Genomic DNA, 25,000 nt, shown 5'->3' on the forward strand with positions numbered 1-25,000 from the left:
CTCCCATTACAAGCCCCCTTTGCCCCATGTTCTTCCTTCACCCGTCTCGCTTTTGTGGTTGTGTTTTTTTGTCTTGGTTCTAAACAACTTAAAGAGCAGTAGACATTGTGCAATTTACAAATCTCTTTCTAAAAGGATGTGTGCCTGCTTCTGGTTATGGTATGGGCAGAGGAAATGTGTCCAGTACATTTGACTCATCCTTTAATGTCACTGAGGAAACTTTGTCAAACTCAAGTTGGCCCTTAATAACCACATTATTTTTTTCTGCATTAGGCATTATTACAATCAAAATCTAAACTTATATGAAACAGAAAGTTAGTGTTTTATCTAGCAGCGTGCAACTGACTGCATTTTATGTAAATACTGATCCAATTGCCAAAGATAAGCTTTTTAATAGACACATTAAATAGACAGTTTGTGGTGTCAGCCAGTCTTTGAGTAAAATGATGCTGAAAAAGCTTCTCTTGAGAGATTTATATTGACTTTTTTTTTTTTTTAACAAAAAGATCAAATGAAATAAGAAATCATAACCTTGTATTAATAGTTTTTTTTTGGAATATCTCTGAGCTCTTTGTGCAACAACACAGCAGTAGATAGTCTGTGTAATTACAAATTCATATTCAGAAAAAACAAAAGTACTACACTTTCTTTGCAGTTACTATCCAAGTCATCGCTATAGTCTACACTCTGCTATTTAGGGGCATTGACCAAAGTGACTAAGTTGGCCTACTTTTCCCAAGTCTCAAACCTCGTGCATTATAGACGGCAGCACTGGTGAACTGACCTGACTGTCTCCACTTATTGAGGGCAGCATGACAAGACTGTGACAGGTCTGTGAAAACTTCAAATAGACTATCAAGCAAAATGATTTTTAATGGTAGTTATGTGAGCACCTGGTGGGTATCGCTGTACATTTGTGCAGGTAAGTGAGAGCCTATCCCACTTTCTCTCATGCTTGTACCTTGGTATATTTTGGTGGCTGTGTTGAACCATGCGTTAAGAACATTCCCATGATAAATTATGAATGTGAATGTGCGTTGTGCAAAAGTCAATAATAAATGCACCAGGCTGCTGCAGGGGCAACGGGTCTGACGCTCGCTTTAGAACACGTGTCTAAAACTGAAATGATGAACAAAAGGAGATCATTGGACTCTAGACATTTACACAAACATAAGCACAATTACAAAAAGCTACGATGGTATATTCATGGCAACATACCGCAAAATGTACCATAATATATTATTTAAATTATGTTTAAAGGGCCTATATAAAGCTGTTTTCTGATCTGCTATAATGTTATTTCCTCATCAAAAACATACCTGGAGTTGTGTTTTGTTTCATTCACACATGTTAATACATACACTGCATATTTAGGCTGAGTTCTTCTCTCAAACAGAAAACGGTACACTCATGTGGTAATGCAGAAAGTGCTCGATTGTGTTTTTAAAACTCCAAACACTTTCAATAGAATCATTTATATATAATTTCATGGAATCAGCCATGGCATTGTCCATCTCTACTTAACAAAGGTAAAAGGCTTAAGTTAACTTGAAAAATACTGCTTGTTGGTGGAACAGAGCATTTTGTGTTTTTGAGATGTAGACAGACTAATAATAAAGGATAACTCAAACATGTGTAAACAAAACACAACTCTATATTTTTGAGGAGTAAAAAGATTATAACATCACTTAAAGCTCACAAGAGCCAAATTTAAATAATACAAGGCCATAAATGTTTTATATTTGCCTGGTACACCCTCTAACTTCCTCCATGTTTTCTATATGGAGGAAGTCTGGAAGAAACTTGGCTTGAGTTTAGATTTCTGGAATCCTATTGCCTATACCTGACACATAATTTGTACATTATTCCTTTTTTGCTGAGTTAAATTCACTTCTTCTCACTTCTTCAGCACTCTGTTTTTTGCTGATCTTTCATGGGGGCTGCAGGATTGAGCTAACTATAGTGACTCTATGTCAGGTCTGTTGAGACACACAGTTCTCATAAGGCAGCCTCACAACTAAAAAACAGCACAAACCCCCGCACACGCACACCCACACCTACACCTACACGCACACCCACATGCACACCCACACCCCCACACCCCCACACCCACACCCCACACACACCCCACACCCCCACACACCCCCACCCCCACCCACACCCACACACACACACACACACACACACCCACACACCCCACACACACCCCCACACCCCACACCCCCACACCCCCCACACACACCCCACACACACCCCACACCACCACACACACACCCACACACACACACACACACACACACACACACGGACTCCCACCCAGCAATGCTTAATTATCCAGCTCTGACTGCGGGTATGTTCATCTCACATTGTTAATTAGAACTGTGAACACTTCATTAATTAAGAGCGAGCCAGTCCTCAAGGACCTGGGGAATTCCTGCACAGCCTCTGTGTTCGTCTTTCTGTGCATGCGTGCATATGTGTGCGTGTGTGTGTGTCCGCACCAGTTTAAAGCGTTGCATTGGGATCCTGCTGGTGTCAATGGGACTCCTCTTAGCTTCGTCACCAAACCGCACCTCTGGCAAAGCTATAGCGCACATCACATGGGCCCATCTGCACATAATGGGAGATACATTAATACACTGAGATGAGGTTGAGTCAATATGCCAGAACAATTACAAAGCAAAGGCTGTTCTTACTTGTCATTTTGGGTTTTCTTTAGAGCCCCCCCTCTGAGATTACAAAGGCAGCATTCCTGAAAAAAGGGGCAAAGTAAATAAACTATTTTACATGACTGTGCCCCAGTCAACTTGGAGGTTAGAAAGTTTAAAGCAGTGAAAATATTATTTCAGTCATCTGAAAAGTAAAATATGCTGCTTACTGCTGTGACGCATTCTTCAGTACATCGATCACATGACCAACGTTCACTGATGACATCTGTAGTAACGCCATAGCAGCCTTACAAGAACATAAAACAGCATTTCAGTTTCCATTGCAGAATCACAAAATAATACAAAATAAATAGACTATTGCTAATCCAATAATCATAAAAAAGAAGTCTGTTAATTAATCTGTTGTTGTTTTGAGAGCCTTTGCGTCACTGCATCAAAGAGCTGTGTGTATGTGTGTTTATTTGTGTTTGTGTGCGTTTGTGTGGCAGCACCAGGCTCTGCTGTGACGTCTCTGCTGTGACACTTACAGCCCACCCTTTGGAACTATCATGGCACAGCTGACAGTCTGCTCTCAGCATAAAGTCAGCCAAGCAGCTTTGTTTTGCTAAGTTGGTTTGTATCAATAATACAGCAGAGCAGCTTGACTGTTTCCAAAAACCACAAAAGCTGGTGGTCACAACAGGATAAAAAGCATACGATTTAGAAAGAAAGTCAAATGGGATTTTTTACAGAAAGTTTATAACTTGTGTGAGCATCCAAGTGTAAAAGGCTAAACACTCAACTTGGAGAAACTTTCGGGGAGACAACATTTTTATGTGATTAAACCAGTGTATTTTTCTTCAAATATCCATGACCACACTTTACCACACTTCTCTTTCCTTAACCCAGATTAAATAACAGAATATACAGAGTAGACACAATACTAAGTCTTTGCTTGGCCTCGAAATCAGACTTGTGGCTTTTTCACCGGAGTAAAATGACACTTCTCACCCCAAGACTTCCACCTCCAGTCTTGCTAAGCAGTAAGCATGTGAAAACAGTTAAGCGCATGCACGCACACACACAGAGTACATACTGAGACACCCCTCTGAGAACCAGACAAAAATGGGATCCATATCAGTAGCTTACGTTTCAGAGGGATAAAAAAATATATATTGCAATTTTAAAGTTTGAGATTACGTATTATGTATAAAATTATATTAATACTTAACAATAATTGACTTTTTCTATGGAAGTCAATAAGCTAAATGTGTAAATTTGACTATGCGCAAGTGAACAGAGCAGACAAGCTCAAGTTTTTATGAGTGTGTGGGCTTTTGGACAGGAAGTGTATGTGGTGAGGACAGAGGATTTGACCCCATTTGAATGATGATGGAAATAAAACACTCCAAACCACAGTTTAGGGAAAACATAGAAGAGGTAAGGCATGAGTCAGGATGTAAACCCTCTGACCCTCACAAAAATGTTCAAACATACCACGTTTAGAGGGAAAATAACATTGAGCGTTTCTCTCTGGTAAAGAAGAATATGATAATTTCTCCTATAAGGGAATGTATCTCTGCATACATACTTGCATGAACTTGTAGACAACAGCCTTGGCAATATAGTAAAAGGGAGGTGCCATCCTCTTGTAACAAAGGGTTCGTGGGAGTTGGAGGAGAGCTTTGCTCCCGAAAAGAAAAGCAGATCTCTGGAATTAAAGGTTTGCTCCGTGTAGGACCTCTAGTGACATGGGTCGGACTGGGAGGCGAGGACATGTTCTCAACTACTGGGGACCTCAACTCCTCTGCTTTGTCTTCAGCCTTAGGAAGTGGAAAAATGTATATTTTTACAAACAAACTGAATAAGAAATAGCATGAACATAAACACGAGTTGTTTATATTGCTTATAACAATCCTCTACCTGATAATAAGGCATAAAGAGCGTACAAACAGCACAGTACGGCTGCATGGTGGCAATAAGTGCATTGTACTCCTTTTCTGCAGAAAAACAACTCTTCTTATTCTGCCAGAGGTGGAAGAGGGGCTTTGCCCAGGCTTCCATTTCCCGTTCCTCTTCTTCTGCCAGACTTGCTTCAGGTGGTTCTAAATGAGGTGAAATATCATGTCTTTAGTCAGTATTGCATTGCTATGCATATTTATTACTCTAGCTTTTGCATAATGATACATATATGAGAGACTTTTAACTAAGGTCATTAGAATAACTTATCATTAAAGTGTGTATGTTATATTTTTGCTAGTAATAGTTTTAACATGTTTACAACATCTGGGAAGGGCAAAGCAACTATGCTACAAGAGAAACATAAAGTAGTTGTACATTTAGTGTGCTGCTCACCTTCATCACTGGCAGTCTGCTGTTTGACAGCTGTTGGTACGGCCCTGGCAGTGGGTTTCCTGAGTGGGTGACGCCAGCTCTTAGCCGTCCTCCTGATGGATAATGCAGCGTACTGAAATGAGACATAGAAGCAACTATTACGGAGCCTAGAAAAGGCATATGACTCAGACATAAAGATATGATATTTAATTGTGTTTAAAACTACACAAACCTTCCCACGTCCCAGAGCAGAATCACCACCCTCACTGCTCCTAGGATCACTGTCATCCTCTTCATCAAATGAATCACTACTGCTCTTGGCATTGTACTGCTGCTGTTCCTCCTCTTCATCTGACTCCACATCATCTAAATCAGACACACCATCTTGCTCTGGTTCTCTCTTTCTTTCTCTTTTCAACTCTGGATAATGTGAAAGGGCTTCCATTTCATCAGACTCTCCCCTCAGAAGTTCATAATCTTCACTGGGGTCAAGAGGCTCCACAGCGTTGAGCAGAGAGGTGGGCTGCAGCTGTGCCCAGGTGAGAGCCCCACTCTCCCCCTCCTGGCTGTTTGACCCACACTGTTCATCAGAGTCTGACACCTGTTTGCACTGAGGCTCAGTCCACATGGTGTAAGGGAGAGACTCATGAGTGAAGTCTGATGAGAGCTCAGGACTGATCACCGTCGAACTTTGAGAACCAAAGTTTGACCAGAGACTGGTGCAGGGTTTTGGCACTGTGGAAGCACAATGGGGTGAACAGTGTGAAGAAGAGTTCATCACTGAGTGATCTTGTGAGCACAAGGGAGCAAAGTGGTCTGTACTATTATCACCATGTGTTATCTTACTAGAATCTGAATTGCTCAATGTTACTCCATCATCTACTTTTGAGAATGCAGAAAGCTTTAACTGGTCATTACATGAGATAGACTGTTGTTCCATTTGGAGATCTGACGTTTGGACAAGGGCTCCCCTTGTAGCTATACTGTGTCCAAGAAAAACACTGTCATTGGAAGTTTGTTTGTGCATTGTAATTGTGGTTAATTCGGTTATATTGTCCTTTAACAACACACCTTTACTACATTGAGAATCCTGATGACTTACAGGCACTGATTCTGATTGGTTCAGGTTTATTTGAGCTTGTTGGATGCTTTGTGAAGATGAGGAGCCAGATGGTGCTTCAGGCTGCAGCACAGGCGCACTTTGGTGAGTGTACAATCTACATTTCTGGTCATGAGTTGGCCCCTCATCAGCAGGGGTAAGAGAGGGCATCTCTTGGGTCAATACAGGTGGCAAAGGGCAGGTTCCAAGCTGATCTGCTGGCTCAGGCTTTAGATGTGGCATATCTACTGCATTCATCTGTAGCAGAGGAGGTAGAAGGTTCGTCTCAGTGTTGCTTTCTTTTAAAATGCTGCCATGAACTGAAGTGGATATCAAGTCACAAAGTGAATGACTGCCTCCATCTGCTGGCTCTCTTTTCTTATAAAGTGCTTCAGTGTTTGTGCTGATATGTTGTGGGTCTATGTCCATTTTGTGTGATTCTACATGGTTTCTACAATTCCCAGGGACTGTCTTTGGTGATTGGCTTAGACAACTCCAGGTCTGATCTGCTGAGGCACTCAGACATCTTTCAGTCTGAGACACATTTGAGTGGACAGCAGTGCTGCAGGAGTCGCCTTTTGGGGACGGAGTCCTGGTGGGACAGTCCTGAGATGTAGAGAGGTCTGGTAGTTGAGAGGAGCAAGACTCAGAACAGTGAGTGTTACCTACTGGAGTCCGTTTTACATGTCCTGAGGAGTGTTGTGAATCATTTCTAGTGTCTGTCTCATTTGTGTCATTCTTGGTCATGGTCACAGAAGCTTTAGGGAAAAGGTTAGAAATGCCCAGATCACTCTCCACTCGATTTACTTTGACCACACACATCTGTCTGCAAGCATCTGCAGAAAAAAAAAAACAATTTTAATTTTATTTGATTATGGATATTAGTATAAATAAAGTTGATCACAAACAATTAATGATGGCCTCACCAGAAAATTCTATTGAGTTTGGGATCAATTTGCGTTTTGACTCTGCTTGTCTATTTTGTTTTTTCTTGGTGTTCGATAGTCCTGCTTTTGGCCTCCACACTTTGGGCCCTAGTGGACCAACGGCACCCTTCTTCTTGCAGTTGGATACTTCTGAGCATTTGTCCAGCCCAACAGGTTCCTCTGTGGTTCTCAGACGCTTAGACCCCATGCGGGACTGGGTACTGTCATGACCAAAGAAGACAGTTGCGTACTTAAGTAACTTTAATAAAATTCTAATTTAGCCAATAAAACTAGACCCTTTGAATTTAAATCAATGCTGTATTGTAATTATATATCGTATGAAGGAAAGTCTGTAATAAAATAGCAGTAACTATAATAATAATTATTATACCCTTTATTGGTAGGTTTATTCTTGCGCCGTCTTTGAAGCCAACTCTGCAGTTCAGGTGTTGTACGAGGAGTGGCCATAGTGTGATCAAGTGGTACAGAATCTTTGCCTAGCATCCAGCTGGCATAACGATCAGGCTGAAAGCGCTTGACAAAAGGCTCCATGGAGATCTTAACCATGTCCTTGCTACATGTACACTATAAATGAGAATCATAGTAACTATAATAAACAAACATGTTGTATTCAGTGAAAACATATAAAAGAATTGTACCTGTGTCGCCACTTTTCCATAATCTATCCAACGGACTGTAGCAAAATTAGTGGATTCTGCACAGTTGAAGCCATGGTTGAAGCCAGCATGGTAACCATAAGGAAATGTGATCATAAACTCTCCAGCTTCTTGAGTTATCTGCACATGTAAAATTCAGACAAATGAAAATACATCAAGAGATTGTCTGGGTATAATAAAGTTAAAACTTACCTTATCAAAGGGAATACCATATTTCTTGAGTATGGAAGGAGAAATTAAAGTCATCTTGTGCCGAAGAAAAGCTTCACAGCCCTTGAAGCTATTGGGGAAAAAGCCTAACAAATAAGCAATAGAAAATGTTCTTAACTATTGAACCATCACGCCGTTACAATTCAGCACAATTTAACACAGATGATCAATTATACCTGTGGCCAAGCGCTCAAGCCTCTTTCCATGCTCAGGGGGTATGGCATACCTGTTTCGACAACAAAAATCTGATTAGTGTGAGTTAGACAAAAACTATATACAGCTTTCAGTCTTTGTTGATGTCAATTCATATGAGCAAAAAAGTCTACTGAAAATTTCACCCTAAAAATGTAAGATTTTCAGTGTTCATAGATAAAGGTTGTAGCTGATTCAATGCTGCCATCAAGTGGTAAATTGATATAACAAGAAGTACGGGTAGTGTCATGAAAAGTGAATGCTAATAAAAACATCAATGTTTTCCCCCCAATTAATTTCACTAATATTGTTTGTGTGATTGTGTCATTTGGTTCATTAAAAAAAAATTAATAAAAATCTGAATTCCCAGCTGTGAGTCTAGACATTCTATTTGAATAGCGAAATCCGCCCAGGGCTCTTTTTACATTTCTATCATTTCACCTGTCAGCTTAACAACAGATGGAGACAAGGTGAGAGGTAAGTAACCTCAGGTAGAAACAACAGCATATGGTGATCTGGGGGGTTTGAGTACTGAAAACACATGAGAATAGTGCATCTTTAAGATAATGCCCTCCTGGGAAAATGTCAAAATACCATGGAAATGACTGTATTGCACTGTTTTTGTGCACAAAGAACATGGGAAAGTGTCTGGTACTGTCTGGGCATGACACTGTTCCCTGTGAGGTTGAAGGGCTGTTCCCTGCTTTAATGAGCACAGCCACCTACCAAGAGGATGAGGAAAGCGTATGCGAGACAAACAGGTAAAGAAATGATAAAAACAGTCAGTCGGCATCAGCTTGGATTTTCACCCACATGGCTGTAAATGATCAAAATGTAATCAAGATCTAATCCTCAATGATGAGGGTCTTTTTAAATGAGAGGGCTACAAACAATCATCTGTCAGGAAAAGAATGTGGTTTGGAACAATGCTCAGACTTTACAAGACTTTGTTAACAGCCAGTCCCACAAAATACCTTCTCTTCACTCATATGAAAATTAAATTGCATTGTATGTCTATTTACCAGTGCCTACACAAAGAAAAAGAATAAATAAAACCAGAAATTTGATTAATATACCCTGTTGGACTGAATTTACTTTCCAATCAAAATTAAATAAATAGATAACTATTCTAATAGCAGCTGTTTAATATTAATATTAGTTATATGTAGCAGATATTTGTGTACTCCGTATTTACCAAGACTTGGGTTCTCCAAAGTGTAGGTAGTTGATACTGTACAGGTCCATGTCTTCAGTGTGCCATGAGAATGAAGTCTTCCACATCCCAAAATAAAGATATGGAGTGTTAACCCCCTGGATAGATACACCACAGTCCTCCTCTATGACATCCAAGATAGAGTTTAAGTGGGCAATGTTCCACTCCTCTACATCCTGGGAGAGAGCAAAGCAATAAGTCAAGATTTAGCTTTCCAGATAAATACACCATTATTATGTGCATTATAATGAGCACATAAGTGAACGCATGAATCAAAAGAATAGACAAAAGCCCCCACCTCATCGTAAAGGCTGCCACCAACATCAGCACCATAAATGGGTGAGACAAATGTGAGGTTCTTCCAGTACTTTCTCTCAAGATCTTCATAATTTAAGTAGCGTGGTGTGCAGTACCTGTACACATTATAGATTAGATATCTACTACCACCAGTAAACATGTATTTACTTCAGTCTTTAAAGAGAATTTTATGACAGTATTCTCAGTTGTTAATCCTATACTCACATGTCACTATTCGCTAATCTACGAAACTCTTGGACACTTAGCGGCTTCTTCTGGATATTATATTGAGTAAACAGCCCTGACTGGCCTGCTACCATCTGTTGGATGGGGGCATCAAGGTCATCTATGTCATCATATGTGCGCCGAGGTTTCCATCCTTTTGGTGGTATAACCTAAGAAATTATGGAATAATAATGAAGTTATAACATGACTAAGCAAACATCAAATTTGCTATTGTTTTTCTTTGCTAGGCTGACCTTTGCCAAACCTGCTCGATGGGCACCTTGGGACTCCATATACACCAGGTACTGGTTGAAGTCTTTGAATTCCTCCATGGTTGGCCTGAAGGTCATAATTTTGCAGGTCGGGTTTGCAGGGGTGCATACCTCTGCTCCCGCCATCCTGCTGCCTTCCTGTAAACATAAAACAAAACCAAATAACAATGTCAATGTACTAATACCAAGCAAATTAACATCTGGAATAATTTGAGTACAATAGTTACTATTTGAAATGTTTGATTATGTTTCGGGTGTGCAGTTCGTTGAACTGCATTATACAATTTCACCACTAGATGGAAGCAGAAACTCAAATTACTATTCCTTTTGAGAGACTGCAAATCTTTCCAATTCCCATCCGTCCCATGATAACGATCCCATTCCCAAGTTAGACTTTGCAGAGCAAACGAACAAAAGAACACGTCCTTGTGGCATTGGTTGTATTCTCAAGCCATGTTTTCATATTTAAACACATGCGTATATAAAATCATGTATTATAAAGTTGTAACAACATTTTAACTAAATATATCTGTATTTACGTTTTAAAAGTTTCCTTTTTAACAAGAGTCGGTTTGGATACAGAAAAATACATTTACAAAACAGATAAAAATGCTAAGTTTCCACAATTCAGGCAAAACGTGCAATTCAAACACAAAACACGTCTTGTTATTTTCCTTTTCAAGTCTTACTGTTAATTTGATTTCCAAATCGTTGCATTTTGTTAGATCTTTGTTGTTCGGCAAAGCTAACTAGCCCAACTAGCCTACGTTTTGTTATGATGCCAAGCAATGGCTGCACAAATAGCACTGGTCGCTAGCTTCAGGCGTGATCATGTTTATTTTATGTATTGAAATGTTTCGTCAAGAAGTATTGTTAGCTAGTTTAAAGCAATTAAAATGTGTGGTTTGCATTGTAGCTGCAGATGACTAGACTCACCAAGTGCCAATAAAACAAATACTCAATCAGTTGAAAATGTAGCTGCCTCCCACTGCTAACTTCAGCTGGTTGTTAAATGCCCCTCGCAAGGTGGCCGCTCCATACAGGCCCATGGCTGCTGTGCATTGGGCTTTGTGATTTACACATTGTTTCTACACTGCTGATGCAAAGGCTTAACTATAATTCACATTTAAGGCAATTCTATTCATAGATTATAAAAATTTATTTTGACTATGTGAAGTGCACTGTGGCGTGAGCATGTACCCAAAGAGGTTGGCAGGGCCAGTTAGCTTTTAAGATTTAGACTTCTCTAGACAACAAAGTAAGTAAGACACCAAGTAAAAGCCAAGACTCTCAGAACCAAATTAGTTTTAGCTCAGCAACTGTTGATTTACCTTATTATGGGAAATGCCCTGTTGTTGTTGATCCCTTCCTTGTTCGTACAGCTGATTCGCATGACAGTCCCTGTCTGTTGCTAGTAGAGCTGCAGCTAGTGCAGAGAACTAGCACCGCGTCCCCTGATCTCCAGCTGGTCTGGATCAGGCTGTGCGCGTCAGAGCAACGCTACGCCTCAGTTTTTCTTTCATCCATACACTGTTAGATCTGCAACTTCTCCAACGAATTATGAGATAAATGGAACAAAAGTATGATAACTACATTATTAGTGTAACTCTAAAAAATAATTTTAAATATATCCATTGTCACCTAATGACTAATGCATTTCTGACTATAATGTTGAACGTCATTTCAGTGACTCATGTGTTGTTTGCAGTGAGATCCTCCAGAGGTCGCTAAGGACTATTTGAGTAAACATGGCTGCCCAGGATGAACTCAGTAAGTTTCTCTATCGCTTTGAATATTCGTATTCTCACATTTTGTCTGATCAGATCTAACAGAACCTGTATTACGAACATACAGATCTTAAGACATGAAATTTTAAGTTATTACCCTCAAGCAGTAACTAGACACGACAACGCAACAAAGCCTGCTAGCATGCTGAACAGACGTCAGAAGGCCCTATGCACCGTCATGCTCTAAATATGACTGTGTTCGCAATGAATGTATTTTACTCACACGTTTCATTTTCACCATAATACTTACTATATTAAGTGATATGCACTCTGTTTTATTTTCACTATTATTGATGTCTAAACCTGCTAGAAACATTTCAGTGCCCATGCTCCCATCAGCTAACTGGATACTTTGCCATGCTAAAGGAGTTGCCCATATAGCCTTAAATGTACCAAGTTACCAACATGAAGAAGATTTTCCTGTCACTTTTGGCGTGTTTGCTGGTGTATACTTATACGTGTTTAAGACTTACATGTAGAGAGTACAGGTTTAATAAGTGAATCAATGGACCTTTAAGATATCATGTGTCTTATTTATTTTGTGTCCTTTTTTGACAGATCAACTGGAGCGCGTGTTTCTCCGCCTGGGACATGCAGAGACAGATGAGCAGCTTCAAGATATTATCTCCAAGTTCCTCCCTCCTGTTCTTCTTAAACTCTCCAGTGTCCAAGAGGGAGTTCGAAAGAAAGTAAGCAGATTGTTAAATTAATTCTATGTCTGCTTAGATTACAGTGGATTGTAGCATTATAATTAGACATTCTTCAAGCTGAACTGTTATGTGAAAATCTCTATTAGGTCATGGAGCTATTGGTGCACCTAAACAAGAGAATTAAAAGTCGGCGTAAAGTGCAACTACCTGTGGAAACTCTGCTTGTCCAGTATCAAGATCCTGCAGCTGCTTCCTTTGTCACTGTAATTACAAGCACTTAATATTTGCTTTATAGTTATGGTTATAATTGTATAGTTAATTCATAGTTGCTGTTGTACGTAATCTTTTTTGCAGAATTTTACCATTATTTATATAAAAATGGGATATCCTCGATTGGAAGTAGAAAAGCAGTGTGAGATGGCACCTACTCTGCTCACTGCCATGGAAGGAAAACCACAACCACAGCAGGACAGGTGAAAACCAACACACAGAGCTTTAAAAACTATGTCTTAATTATTTTGAGATGTGAACTTAACTTTATCTTACAGTCTTATGCACCTCCTGATCCCTACTCTTTACCACATGAAGTACCCTGCGGACACTACCAAGAGTGGCTCTCCTTTTAACTTAACAGAAAGGCCAAAGACTGTGCAGCTGCTGCTGGAGTTCATGTTGGACGTTTTACTAATGCCTTATGGGTAGGTTTCACATTTCATTTTTTCATTCACACATTTTCTCCTGGTCTTTGCACCAATGTTTTACTAACTACCAACAACTTTAGGTTTGTGTTGAATGAATCTCCAACTCGTCCATCTCCGTCTGCATCCCAAGGAGGGTCAGAAGATGGAGCAGTGGCCAGTACAGGCCAGGGGCTTCCACAACCTCCCCCAGGAATGAGTGTGTATGCAGCCAAGAGAGTCATTGGAGAATCCCAGTGGAGCGCTGAGCTAGAACAGGTGATATTGCAGAATGGTTTTGAATTCTTTATCTGGAACTTCAACCATTAAATTACTGTTCACTAAATAAAGAGGGAAGCCTAAATTTTAAATATTTTACACTGCATATCTGTGTTTTACAGTGTAAACTAGGTATAGTGAAATTTATTGAAGCAAAGCAAGTTCCAGAAGTGGAGACTGTTGTGCATTTGGTGATAGCATCTAGTGATACACGACACAGTGTTGCAACGGCTGCAGATTTGGAGCTGAAAAGTAAGCAAAGGTAAGAAGCGCTATAGTGTTAAAAGATGAATAGTTGTTTGGTAATGGTGGTTGATTGTATTACAATTTACCCTTTTTAGCTTAATTGATTGGAACAATCCTCTAATAATCAATAAGATGTACAAGGTGTATCTGGGAGATGTTCCACTTAAAACAAAGGTGTGTATCTCATACAAATACGAGTACAACTCGTACTCATACGAGTACAACTCAACACAGTAGAATGCCTAATACTGAATTACTACTAATACTGATTTTTTGTGTCAGGGTGGGGCTCTAAAACAAGAACTAAAACATGAACCTGTGAGCACCAGAGTGAAACTGAAGATATTGCCTCATTTTCTCCGATCACGGTTTGCTGCAGAGTGCTTTCCTGCTAATATTCAGGTATGCTTTTCCCAATTTACTGACACTTGATTCTTCAATAGCCAAACTGGAATTGTAATTTTGAAACACCAAAAGTATTCATAATGCTTTTTTTAAATGTATTTATTTAAAGGTAGTTTATGATGGTCTCTTTGGAGCTAACACCAACAACAAGCTGCTGTCTCTCACATTACAGTTTGTGCATCACATCTGCATGGTGTAAGAAACACTTTTCCAGCTGTTCTAATGCATGTTATACTTAAATATATTTAATATATATATATATATATATATATATATATATATATATATATATATATATATATATATATATATATATAAAACATATAAGAGTCCTCTGTTGTTATTGCAGGTGTCCTGACACAAATAAACCATTGGGACTAATGCTGCTTAATGGTCTGACCAAGCTCATTAATGAATACAAGGAGGTAACAAACGATTTTTGTTAATGTTTGTTACTGACAATTTTATATTAATACAAAGCCTTGGCATTTCTTTTTGCAGGATGCCAAATTATTATGTGTCGCATACTCAGCTGTTGGGAAGCTTTCGAGGTATTTATTTAATAGATTTCATTATAAGTTTTATAAAATATTTATTGAACCAAATAAATGTTTAAATTTTGCATGTTTTTAGCCGAATGCCACAGCTTTTCTCAAAGGACATTGCTCTTGTTCAGCAGTTTTTTGAGTCTATGTGTAAGGTGAGAAAAGTGCTTATTTAATTAGTACAATGCTCTGTTAAATTGATTCACTAATATTTTGGCTTCAGGAGGAACCAGATGTCCGCCTAGCCATTCAGGAGGCTTTATCCATGATGGTTGGTGCCTTTGCTAACTTGCAAGGAGCACAGTTAAAACTGATGGAAGCACTAGTTGCTGCTTACATTGTAAAGGTAGATTAAATATCTTTTTGCAAAGATGTGACATGTGAAATTGGTAAACTAACATACACCTAATCAAACTACTTGTTTACAGCCTGAAGTGCAAGTTCGCCAGGTAGCCATGAAGTTTGCAAGTACTGTGTTTGCACCGGATCACGTACCATCAAGATACCTTTTACTTCTGGCAGCTGGTGACCCGTAAATTTGAATTAACATTTTTTTAGCTTACTGACATTGAAAATAAAAACACTTTTAGCATTTTTAAAATTTAATTTAAAGTACTGCACAAAAAGTAATTATTGCCTTATAGGAGAGAAGAGGTATCTGGGGAGGCTCAGAGGGTTCTAAGGGCTATTCCTAGCAAGATCTCTGAAAAAGAAGGCCCAAAATCAATGCCTTCCTTTCCAGACATGGTTGCATATGTCCAGGAAAAGGTAAGAGCGCATTTTGCATATCATGCTGTTTCTGGTGCTTTACTTAAATTATTAAGATGTTGTTGTCATTGTAAATGAGAAGGTTCTCAATTGATGTACCTGGTAAAATATTCAATAAGTAAATGCATATAAATTATTACATGGATTATTTACCTCCATTAGGCTGCTCAGAGAATTAAAACACCAGCTAAGTACAGTGTTGGGACATCAACTATTCCCTTTAATCCATCAGCATTTGCAGAGGTAATTACACTGAAATCAAGTTCTTGCAGTCATGGTGATTATAGAGTTTAAATTTTCTCAATTTTCTCCAGATCATTTTGTACCTGAGGATGTGCCTGGCTCACAGTGCAGGTGTCACACCTGCTTCTGCTCGCTTGGCAGAAATGCAGGATGATGCTCCAGCCATTGGCTGCTATGTACAAACTCTACTGTCCTCTCAGGCTCAACCTATCAAGGAGACTGAGGCAAATCCAGTGCACATTTATATAGATTTGCTGCAGCAGTTGCTGAGTGCTGTGGGAGGTATGTCTCGTATAATAAACAAAATTCTCTTCTCTCTCTAACCCGATGTTCCATATATAAATATAACTAAACACTCTTTCTCTCCTTCTCTCTGCTTAACAGGTATTCCTGTTATGTATTGTCTACTGGAAGTAGTGTCTGTTTGCCCAGAGAAGTTGGCTTCTAGATTTGTTGATAAAATTGAGTGGATAAAAGTAAGTTTGATATAGTTGTCATATTAAGTACATTATCAACATTTTATTTTTGTTAATGTTAATTTTCCAGAGCTTGATGAACACTAACAAAGAGGACATGAGGGAGCTTGCAGCTCAGCTCTATGCTGTTGTGGTTTCCACCATGACTGGCAATGAATTACAGGCCGCTGTACATAACCTTGTCAAGATTACCAAAGATAACCATGTAAGTTGGTACCCACTAAAAGATCCAACATTTCATTTTTGCACCCACTAAAATTATTTTGCTCATGGACAGAGTCCTGAGACTCAGCATGGGGCAATTCTAGCTCTTGGTTTTATGGTTGGACGCTATATGAGCAAAAAGAAATCTGGGCAGCTGAGCATTACTCTCCAAGACAATGATGACCTTGTGTCACTGGCTACAAAGACAATTGGTATTTGTTTACTTTTCTCTGTTATTTTAAAATTACTTCACAATATTACTGGCCTTTCCTAAACAAGTATCGTTTGCTGACATTCCAGGTTCCTTTCTGGACAACACTAGCCCACTATTGACAGTTGCTGCTTGCACAGCTCTGGGAGAAGTTGGACGCAATGGAGCTCTTCTAATTCCGGCGGAAGGCGAAGGCTTCACCAAACTGTCTGCAGTGGAAAACCTTTTGTCACGCATTCCTTCTGGCAAAGAGAGCTCTAAAGTAAGCTATTTTATGGAGAAAACATTTTTGTGATTATTAATGATATGATCAATTCATATTGGATAATATTGGTGTTCAGATGAAAGAGCGTTCGATCCTGACTTTGGGATACCTACCAGTGGGAGATGGTGACTTCCCTCATCAGAAGAAACTATTGCAGGGTCTAATGGACTCAGTAGAGGTATGAGATACACTGGCCGACAATATAGTTGACACAAACAGTGTTTATATTTCATCTGTTTACTAGGCAAAACAAGTAGAGCTGCAGTTTATTGTTGGGGAGGCAATTACAAGTGCTGCCATAGGTACGAGTTCAGGAGCAGCCAGAGACCCATGGACATGCACTGAAGAGCAGTACAGTCCACCTTGCCGTAAGGAGCCAGAATCTGCTACATATTATCTATATTTTACTTGAATATTGTTTTTCAATTGAGTCATAGAATCATCAATGTTCTACTTCGTCTTTTTAGATGTGAAAAACAACGATGTGATACCTTGGGTCCTTAATTCCATTCTGGCAAAATATATCCCCAGTCAAAACCCTCATGTCCGACAAGCAGCCTGTATCTGGCTGCTCTCTCTGGTGAAGAAACTTAGCCAGCATAAAGAAATAAAGGTAACCGAATATTGTGTTCTTCCACTCTTACTGATTTTGTTCTCTGACTGGTTTCTCATAACTTTTTTTTTGATACAGTCACATTTGAAAGAGATTCAGAATGCATTTATCTCTGTTCTGTCGGAACCTGATGGTAAAATGGCAGTTTCTTATATAAATATAAAGGTGGCCAATATCAAAATGTATATTCAAAATCATAATTTCTTGTCCCTTGGCAGAGTTGAGTCAAGATGTTGCATCTAAAGGTCTGGGTTTGGTCTACGAGATGGGCGAAGAGAAAGACCAGCAGGAACTAGTGTCAACCCTTGTGGAAACTCTCATGACTGGAAAGAGGTGAAGTCAACATTCATTACTATCAAATTCCATCTAGGCTTGTACAGCACAATATTCATTATTATTATGTTTAGAGTGAAACACACTGTAAGTGAAGATACAGAAGTTTTCCAAGGGGAGAATTTGGGTAAAACACCTGATGGGTAAGAAAATGTATCAATTCATTTGTGTTAACTACCCAGTCTTGGCATTGAAAATATTGATAATAACTGAATGCCCCCTTTTTTCCTGAAGCCATGGCTTATCCACATACAAGGAGCTCTGCTCCTTAGCCAGCGACCTAAATCAGCCTGACCTTGTCTATAAGTTTATGAATCTGGCAAATCATCATGCCATGTGGAACTCTCGCAAGGTATGTACCCTACAGACACTTTTAGAATGTAGTTATCATGGTAATTAACAATGACTTTCCTTTTCAGGGAGCAGCCTTTGGGTTCCACATGATTGCAGCTAAAGCTGGAGAACAGTTGGCCCCTTTCCTTCCACAGCTTGTGCCCCGCCTCTATCGCTACCAGTTTGACCCAAACCTCAGCATTCGCCAGGCCATGACCAGCATTTGGGATGCCTTAGTCACTGATAAAACTCTGGTAGGACATGATTATTACATTTTGTGTTTTAGTTATATCTCTCTGGTGACATATTAGTCACACTTTGCAACATTCAAATCTTCAATGTTCCTGTTTATTTCAGGTGGATAAATACCTTAAGGAAATTCTGCAGGATGTCCTCTCCAACTTGACCAGCCCCACTTGGAGAATAAGAGAGTCCAGGTACACAAATCTTGTTGCTCATATTTACTAATAGCCCATGTTTTCTAACCTAATACATTTTGATTGCAGCTGTTTAGCCCTCAATGATCTGATCAGGGGTCGACAGGCAGATGACCTCACTGAACATCTAGCAGAAATGTGGGAGACACTGTTCAGAGTCCTTGATGATATTAAGGTTTGTAAAATGTCTGTACTTGCAGTTCATAAGACATCATTGAGATCCATAATTAAAACTAAAATTTGTTTCAGGAATCTGTGCGCAAAGCAGCCGACCTTACTCTGAAGACACTTAGTAAGGTGATTAAAACAGTTTTGATTTCCCATATCAATGTCCTATTGTTTTGTGAGTCACATTTTCTCTTGTTAAGGTGTGTATTCGTATGTGTGAGTCGACTGGCTCTGGAGCTCAGAAGACAGTGTCTGTGCTGTTGCCCACTCTACTGGAGAAAGGCATTGTTAGCAGTGTCTCAGAAGTGCGCTCACTGAGGTAATGGTTTATAATATGCAGATATAATGAATGACTTCATGACTTGATATATTGTTTTCCCATGTTGTGTTTGATCAGTATTCAGACCCTGGTGAAGATTAGTAAAACAGCTGGTGCTAGACTAAAGCCTCATGCTGCGAGACTGATCCCGGCTCTTCTCGAAGCTCTGACAACTCTGGAACCACAAGTCCTCAACTATCTCAGCCTTAGAGCAACTGAACAGGAAAAGGTATAACTTCGTCTAGTTCAAGTTTTTTGTTTGACTTCCCATAAAACTTTCTATTCCAGACTTTCTGTATACACATGTATGACTTGATTTGATTTCTGTAGAGTGCCATGGATGCAGCAAGACTCAGTGCTGCCAAGTCATCCCCAATGATGGAGACTATTAATATGGTAGGTAACGCTGGTTAGTTTATAGGGGACTTATAATAGGGTTTTAATCTGAGAAACTAGTGCTGTATTAATATATATTGTGTGTGTTCAGTGTCTGCAGCACCTAGATGTTTCAGTGCTTGGAGAGCTGGTCCCCAGACTTTGTGAGCTCCTGAAGAGTGGAGTAGGGTTGGGCACCAAGGTAAAAAAAAACAAAAAAAACAATAATGATAAATCAGAGATGCAGTTTGACCCTAAAAACTTGTAGCCGTATTTAATGACCTAAGCTTCTGTCTACTGCGTAGGGTGGCTGTGCAAGTGTCATAGTTTCTTTAACTGTGCAATGTCCCCATGACCTCACCCCTTACTCAGGTGCAGTAATTATTACACTTTTTAAATCATACACCACACTGAGACTGAAAGCTAAAACCAGTTATTGGATTTTTTTTTTTCCAGGTAAATTGATGAGTGCCCTGTTAAATGGCATTCATGATAGAAGTAGTGTTATACAAAAGACCTTTGCCTTTGCTCTTGGACATCTTGTTAGGGTAAGCACACATTTGTATTTCACATTGTTTTGTTTTCAATGTCTTTTTTTAACAACTGTATACCCTTATACTGGAATAGACAGCAAAGGACAGCAGCGTAGAGAAACTGTTGCTGAAGCTACACTCCTGGTACTTGGAGAAAGAAGGTGAGAAATACATACCCAATACCTTAAAAAATATTTAAAAGGGAGAGACATTCTCATTTAAAGGTGCATTGTGTAACTTGTCTGGTGGAGGGTCTGTTACCTGTTTGTCTCCATGGGGATGTGCCTAGAATGTTCCACAGTATGGCCATAGACTTCTCCATGGAATCTCCATGGAGCAACAGGTTATTTGATTTGATCTGTGGAGAAGACCCCACTCACACTAAGAATTAATATGTTTTTAAAGATCTTTTTGAGCAATAAATAACGCATGTAGTTGAATAAATGCAAGGCAGATTAGTTTAATACCATACTGTAGACAATTTAAACTGAAGCATTAACATCTCCATGGAGACAAACAGGTTGTGGACTCTCTCTAGAAAAGTTACCCAGTGCACCTTTTATTGTATTATATGTGTGCTTTGTGTATCCTCCAGAGCCAGTCTACAAGTCCTCCTGTGCTTTGACTCTTCATGCCATCAGCCACTACAGTCCTGATGTGCTGAAGGGCCACGCAGGAGTTGCTTTGCCTTTGGCGTTTCTGGGGATGCATCAGGCTCCTGGTCCTGATGAGGAAAAAGGAGAGAGCCATGATGCCACACTATGGGCTGAAGTTTGGCAGGATAATGTACCAGGTTACTACTCCATTTTTTATTTGAAATTATTTATTTGTTCTTCTGATTCAAATGACTAATATCTGTGTATTTTAGGGAGTTTCGGTGGCATCAGACTGTATATGACAGAGCTTATTGATATAACTCAAAAGGCGCTTCAGTCCCAGTCATGGAAGATGAAGGCTCAGGGTGCTGCTGCCATGGCAACTGTTGCTAAGGAACAGACGGGCTCGCTGGTGGCCCCACACCTCGGTCTGGTGCTCACCGCTCTGATGCAGGGCCTGGCGGGACGAACCTGGGCTGGCAAGGTACGGAGAACAGAAAGGAAACTTTCTAGAAAGTAAAATAATTTAATTTTAATCTTACAATTAATAATTTAATCTTCTTTATGGTACAGGAGGAATTGTTGAAAGCCATTGGATCAGTCGTATCAAAATGCAGGTGACTGACCTGAACTAAGCATGACTACTTTAATAAGATTGCAAATATTTTATATGATTGTCTTTATTTAGCCTGGAGTTACAGAAACCCTGCCCAGGCCAGCCGACCATCTCTGAGGTCCTTGACGTTGTTTTGAAAGAATGCCGTAAAGAGAGTCTCGTGTACAAAATGGCTGCTCTGCGCTGCGCTGGAGAGGTGCTCCACAGCAGCCAAGAGGACTCTTTTGATATAATGGCAGAGATACTTTTGCCTCTCATCAAGAAGGTATATTATGCAGTGTATTTTTTATGTCCACATAAAACTATATATTGATAGTGTAAATTAAAATCTGAACAGAGTTGTCCAGAAAGTCTTGGCACATCAAAACCATCACAGGAAGACGATGATGATGACACTGACAGAAAAGAGAGGGAGCTCAAGACAGAAGTTCTGCTCTGTGCTTTTGAAACTCTAGGAAAAGTTTGGCCCAAAAATCCACAGACTCAGGGTAACTCTTCTTCTATTTGCCCATTAAAATGTTTCATTTACAATCTAGAACTTTTAAATGTATATTTTATTTGCAGCTTCTTATCAAGTGGAGGTTTGCAGTATAATGTGTGAAAACCTCAAGTTGAACACATGGAAGGTCCAGCTTGCCATTTTAAGCTGCATGAAGGCCTTTTTCCAAGAGTAAATAATCATTTTTTTCATGACTACATCAAGTGTCAAGATTCAAAATAAACTAATTTTTTTTTTTTTTTTACTGCAGGTTACTGCTGTTGGAGAAAAGTAATCAAGACGTGAATGCCCTAACTCAAATACTTACAGAAACATGTGCAGCTCTTACATATCCTTTAGGTAACTACAATGTCATAAGGAACTGTTTTTAGCAGAGACCAAATTGATTATTTGTGTTTTCTTTTAGAAAACAGAAGTTACTCTTCAGTGCGGACAGAAGCGTTGTCAGTAGTGGACCTGATTGTAAAAAGAACTGGAGGTAAACTGCAACAAGATTTAAAGTACTTGGTGTATTGCATTATATTTTGTACTGTTTTGCTCATTGTTTTATTGCTGCCGACAGAAAATGAAAAATGGGAGTGTATGTCTGTGAAAAGCAGAGAGCAGCTTCAGCGTTCCCTCTCCACACTGCAGTCTGACAGTAGACCTGATCTGAGAGACAAAGCTCAAGAGCTACGCCGGCACATCCAGAGCCAACCATGAGGGGGCGCAACTACAACGGTCATACAGGCGTCCTATTTGATTCCATTGTCAAGATTAGGATACTTTGTGTTATCTGCATGTTGTCTTTTAGCAGAGTGCTTACTGACCATGCACAATATGAACTTATAACTTGAGACAAACTACCAGTGAAAATATTCATAGATAAATTTGGTTTCAGGACACTCATTTTAACCTAAAGTTTTGACTACTGTGGACTATTAATGTTTAGGCTATTGTAATTATCATGTTTTGCAAATGGAGTAATGGTAAAATGGAACTGAACCAGTCACGTAAGTGCGAGAACAGGGTTACCATAATTCGATTGGAAAACCTTGCCTTTGTGACTGCATACCCAGGATTTAAATAAAGCATCTTTGCAATATATTTGTCTGAATTTATAGTATTTAGTTTGATAAAAATGACATGCAAGGACTGTTTTTACATTCATTTTTTACTGATGAGTTTAAAAAATGTACAGGTTATAAAATGCTTAATCAGACAAACATATAAACAGTAAATATATGAAGTGCTTCAGAAAATAGATATTGATCAGTTGGTAGTTTGGGAAAAAAGAAAAGATACACATTTACACCAGATTTAAATGACATCTCTGGACTTGGTTCTCTGCTTGTCCTTTTGGCGAGACTTGTCTTGACCTTTTTGAGGAAGGTTTGCGTCGCTTTGGCTGAGTGCAGATCGGCTCACCGTAGACATACCATCAACAAACTTGGTTTTAAACAACACATTGGCATTGGTGAACATGCCATCCTTTAGGGAAACGACAATGAACTATACAAAAACAAGCACAACAGAATTAGAAACAATAGTATGAAATATTAATACAGACAACTAGACATTACTGTCAAACAAACCTGGGAGTGCCTGAAATGAGTCCTCAGCATTTGTCCGATGTTTTGCGTGTGTGAAAGATCCAGAGCTGCATCAACCTCATCCAAGATGTAGATGGGAGCAGGTTTGAACAACAACATGGCCAGAATAAGAGACAGGGCCACCAGCGATCTAGAAAAGGATACATATTTTGAACGTGGTCATCATCTCACTGTTAGTGTTGGTGCAACTGTTGGCTATATTTTAATACACCAACTTTGTAAAACTCAATGTAGGGTGCTGGATAATGAGTAAAGAGTTGTAACACTGACAGAAGACCCAAATATAAGCTATTTTTGGAAAGATCACAGTTGACTTGAACAAGATGTGTGCAGTGTACACTCCTCGTCGGCCAACATTTTCCACATTCATTTATTTAGTAGAGATTGGAATGTGGTTACTCACCAGGCTAAATGGCACAAAAACTAATTAGGTATAACACTGCCACCAATATAAGTGGCTCTGAATGTGTCATGTTGTGATTCTTCTGTTTACCTTTGTCCACCACTGAGTTCAGTCAGGTTTTCTTTCCATGTGTTGCCCAAAGCAACTTTAAACTCCAGACCCTCAAGGACTCCACATCCCTGTGGGGGGGCTAGTTTAGCTGTAGCTCCTGGCAGCAGAGAGGAGAAAATAGAGCCAAAGTCTTTGTTGACCTGAAAAAGGACACAATACATTTGAGGGGACATTGAATGGTTGAAGTTGGTTGGTTTATACAATACAGAAAAAAAATAGCAAACCTTCTGCCATGCCAAATTAAGGGCTTCATTTTTCTTCTGGTCCAACTCCTCAATAGTCTGTAAGATCTTGGCTTTATCGTTTTCCACTATCCTTTTCTTTTTCATCAGTTCATTGTACTGTAAATAATTACAAATAAAATAAATTAACCACATTTTATCTGTTCCTAGCCATAGATGATTTTTAATTACTCACCCTCTCCTCTGCCTCATTGAGCATGTTCATGGCTCTCTTATTAACATTTCTTTCCAGTTTTGTGGTGGTCTCCTCCAGCTTCTTGAGACGCTGACCAGCCTCACGAGGGTTGTTGGTCTTAAAGTCATAGGACGAGTTTGGCTGACCAAATAAGTGGCGCTCTGACTGTATCCAGTCATGTTCCTCCAGCATGCGGGACACCTGTCAAATAACAGCCATGAGAAACATATATACATGTTTAAATGTACCTTCAGTGAGTGCAGACCAACAAGATTGTGGCCTTTTCTACCTTATCAGCGGCATCCTGGCTTTCTTTGTGGTGTTTATTGATATTGTGATCCATTTCCTTGATTTTGAGTTGCACCTCGTTATTCTGCTCTCTGATTTTATTTGCTTCTGAGCTTTTCACCTGTATAGTTTCAATGAAAAGGTCAGTTACATCTGTGTTGCATTTGTGATCCACAACATATTAGTCTACTGAACAGAAAAACTTTACCTTAAGCTCTTTGTCCTGAGCCATAATCACTTCCTTCTGCTTGGCCAGTTCTTCCTGGGCTTTACGCACTGCATCCTGAGACCCAGCAATGAGATACATGGAGTTTGTTATAAATACACAAACGATAAAGAAAACTCTAGAATTACCAACAAGTAAATTGTAAATTAGTGAAGTCTTGTACCTTATTCTGAGACACTGTAGAAGACATGGTGTCTATCTGCTCCTGAATGGCTTTCATGGCCTCCTCCACAGCTTGGATCTGCTGCTCATAACCAGCTTGCTCCCGACGCAGTTCCTCCAGCTCAAGAGC

The 25,000-nt window shown here is 39.5% G+C and overlaps 3 protein-coding genes across 3 annotated transcripts; 1 reads left to right on the forward strand and 2 right to left on the reverse strand.

Annotated features, from left to right (window-relative positions):
- Positions 1 to 2,341: 2,341 nt before the first annotated feature.
- Positions 2,342 to 11,692, reverse strand: LOC110172611 (lysine-specific demethylase 4C-like). The gene is made up of 17 exons (XM_055159703.1): positions 11,425 to 11,692; positions 10,076 to 10,231; positions 9,822 to 9,991; positions 9,598 to 9,712; positions 9,282 to 9,475; positions 8,071 to 8,120; positions 7,877 to 7,980; positions 7,667 to 7,804; positions 7,399 to 7,592; positions 7,008 to 7,228; positions 5,215 to 6,917; positions 5,004 to 5,115; positions 4,572 to 4,753; positions 4,240 to 4,471; positions 2,879 to 2,955; positions 2,697 to 2,752; positions 2,342 to 2,610 (listed from the first exon to the last, which is right to left on the reverse strand). Exons 2-17 carry the CDS (start codon positions 10,217 to 10,219, stop codon positions 2,394 to 2,396), a joined length of 3,909 nt encoding a protein of 1,302 aa, XP_055015678.1. The 5' UTR covers positions 10,220 to 10,231; positions 11,425 to 11,692; the 3' UTR covers positions 2,342 to 2,393.
- A 109-nt stretch (positions 11,693 to 11,801) lies between these two features.
- Positions 11,802 to 22,755, forward strand: ecpas (Ecm29 proteasome adaptor and scaffold). Its single transcript, XM_020938522.2, has 49 exons — positions 11,802 to 11,863; positions 12,439 to 12,569; positions 12,677 to 12,793; positions 12,885 to 13,003; positions 13,079 to 13,228; positions 13,312 to 13,486; positions 13,609 to 13,748; positions 13,828 to 13,906; positions 14,015 to 14,134; positions 14,247 to 14,332; positions 14,487 to 14,562; positions 14,639 to 14,688; positions 14,771 to 14,837; positions 14,906 to 15,028; positions 15,111 to 15,214; positions 15,327 to 15,450; positions 15,613 to 15,693; positions 15,765 to 15,975; positions 16,078 to 16,169; positions 16,240 to 16,374; positions 16,447 to 16,585; positions 16,674 to 16,846; positions 16,926 to 17,027; positions 17,094 to 17,217; positions 17,317 to 17,462; positions 17,541 to 17,595; positions 17,681 to 17,795; positions 17,870 to 17,938; positions 18,030 to 18,147; positions 18,215 to 18,382; positions 18,486 to 18,565; positions 18,635 to 18,740; positions 18,815 to 18,862; positions 18,934 to 19,052; positions 19,131 to 19,281; positions 19,383 to 19,448; positions 19,540 to 19,629; positions 19,733 to 19,799; positions 19,884 to 19,975; positions 20,055 to 20,121; positions 20,556 to 20,753; positions 20,829 to 21,040; positions 21,130 to 21,173; positions 21,245 to 21,437; positions 21,510 to 21,660; positions 21,737 to 21,842; positions 21,922 to 22,010; positions 22,078 to 22,149; positions 22,234 to 22,755. Exons 1-49 carry the CDS (start codon positions 11,842 to 11,844, stop codon positions 22,371 to 22,373), a joined length of 5,502 nt encoding a protein of 1,833 aa, XP_020794181.2. The 5' UTR covers positions 11,802 to 11,841; the 3' UTR covers positions 22,374 to 22,755.
- A 51-nt stretch (positions 22,756 to 22,806) lies between these two features.
- Positions 22,807 to 24,994, reverse strand: LOC129410816 (structural maintenance of chromosomes protein 2-like). Its single transcript, XM_055159704.1, has 8 exons — positions 24,872 to 24,994; positions 24,691 to 24,765; positions 24,484 to 24,603; positions 24,195 to 24,395; positions 24,002 to 24,118; positions 23,757 to 23,917; positions 23,246 to 23,393; positions 22,807 to 23,162 (listed from the first exon to the last, which is right to left on the reverse strand). Exons 1-8 carry the CDS (start codon positions 24,926 to 24,928, stop codon positions 22,971 to 22,973), a joined length of 1,071 nt encoding a protein of 356 aa, XP_055015679.1. The 5' UTR covers positions 24,929 to 24,994; the 3' UTR covers positions 22,807 to 22,970.
- Between the last annotated feature and the right edge of the window lie 6 nt (positions 24,995 to 25,000).

The sequence above is a fragment of the Boleophthalmus pectinirostris genome, unplaced genomic scaffold (assembly GCF_026225935.1).
Source record: "Boleophthalmus pectinirostris isolate CB_2022bp ecotype Guang Dong unplaced genomic scaffold, ASM2622593v1 HiC_scaffold_242, whole genome shotgun sequence".
NCBI lineage: Eukaryota > Metazoa > Chordata > Actinopteri > Gobiiformes > Gobiidae > Boleophthalmus > Boleophthalmus pectinirostris.

Excerpts from the sequence above, each read along its gene's own strand:
- LOC110172611 (XM_055159703.1), bottom strand. The coding sequence starts at position 10,219 with ATGGCGGGAGCAGAGGTATGCACCCCTGCAAACCCGACCTGCAAAATT. Across the intron at positions 7,805-7,876 it reads ATGGTATTCCCTTTGATAAG|ATAACTCAAGAAGCTGGAGA; the intron begins GTAAGTTTTAAC and ends TTACATGTGCAG. Across the intron at positions 4,754-5,003 it reads GCAGACTGCCAGTGATGAAG|AACCACCTGAAGCAAGTCTG; the intron begins GTGAGCAGCACA and ends CACCTCATTTAG.
- ecpas (XM_020938522.2), top strand. The coding sequence starts at position 11,842 with ATGGCTGCCCAGGATGAACTCA. Across the intron at positions 15,215-15,326 it reads CTTCTGGCAGCTGGTGACCC|GAGAGAAGAGGTATCTGGGG; the intron begins GTAAATTTGAAT and ends ATTGCCTTATAG. Across the intron at positions 17,463-17,540 it reads GCCAGCATAAAGAAATAAAG|TCACATTTGAAAGAGATTCA; the intron begins GTAACCGAATAT and ends TTTTTGATACAG.
- LOC129410816 (XM_055159704.1), bottom strand. The coding sequence starts at position 24,928 with ATGAAAGCCATTCAGGAGCAGATAGACACCATGTCTTCTACAGTGTCT. Across the intron at positions 23,918-24,001 it reads TTAATTTGGCATGGCAGAAG|GTCAACAAAGACTTTGGCTC; the intron begins GTTTGCTATTTT and ends GTCCTTTTTCAG. Across the intron at positions 23,394-23,756 it reads GAACTCAGTGGTGGACAAAG|ATCGCTGGTGGCCCTGTCTC; the intron begins GTAAACAGAAGA and ends ATCCTTTTCTAG.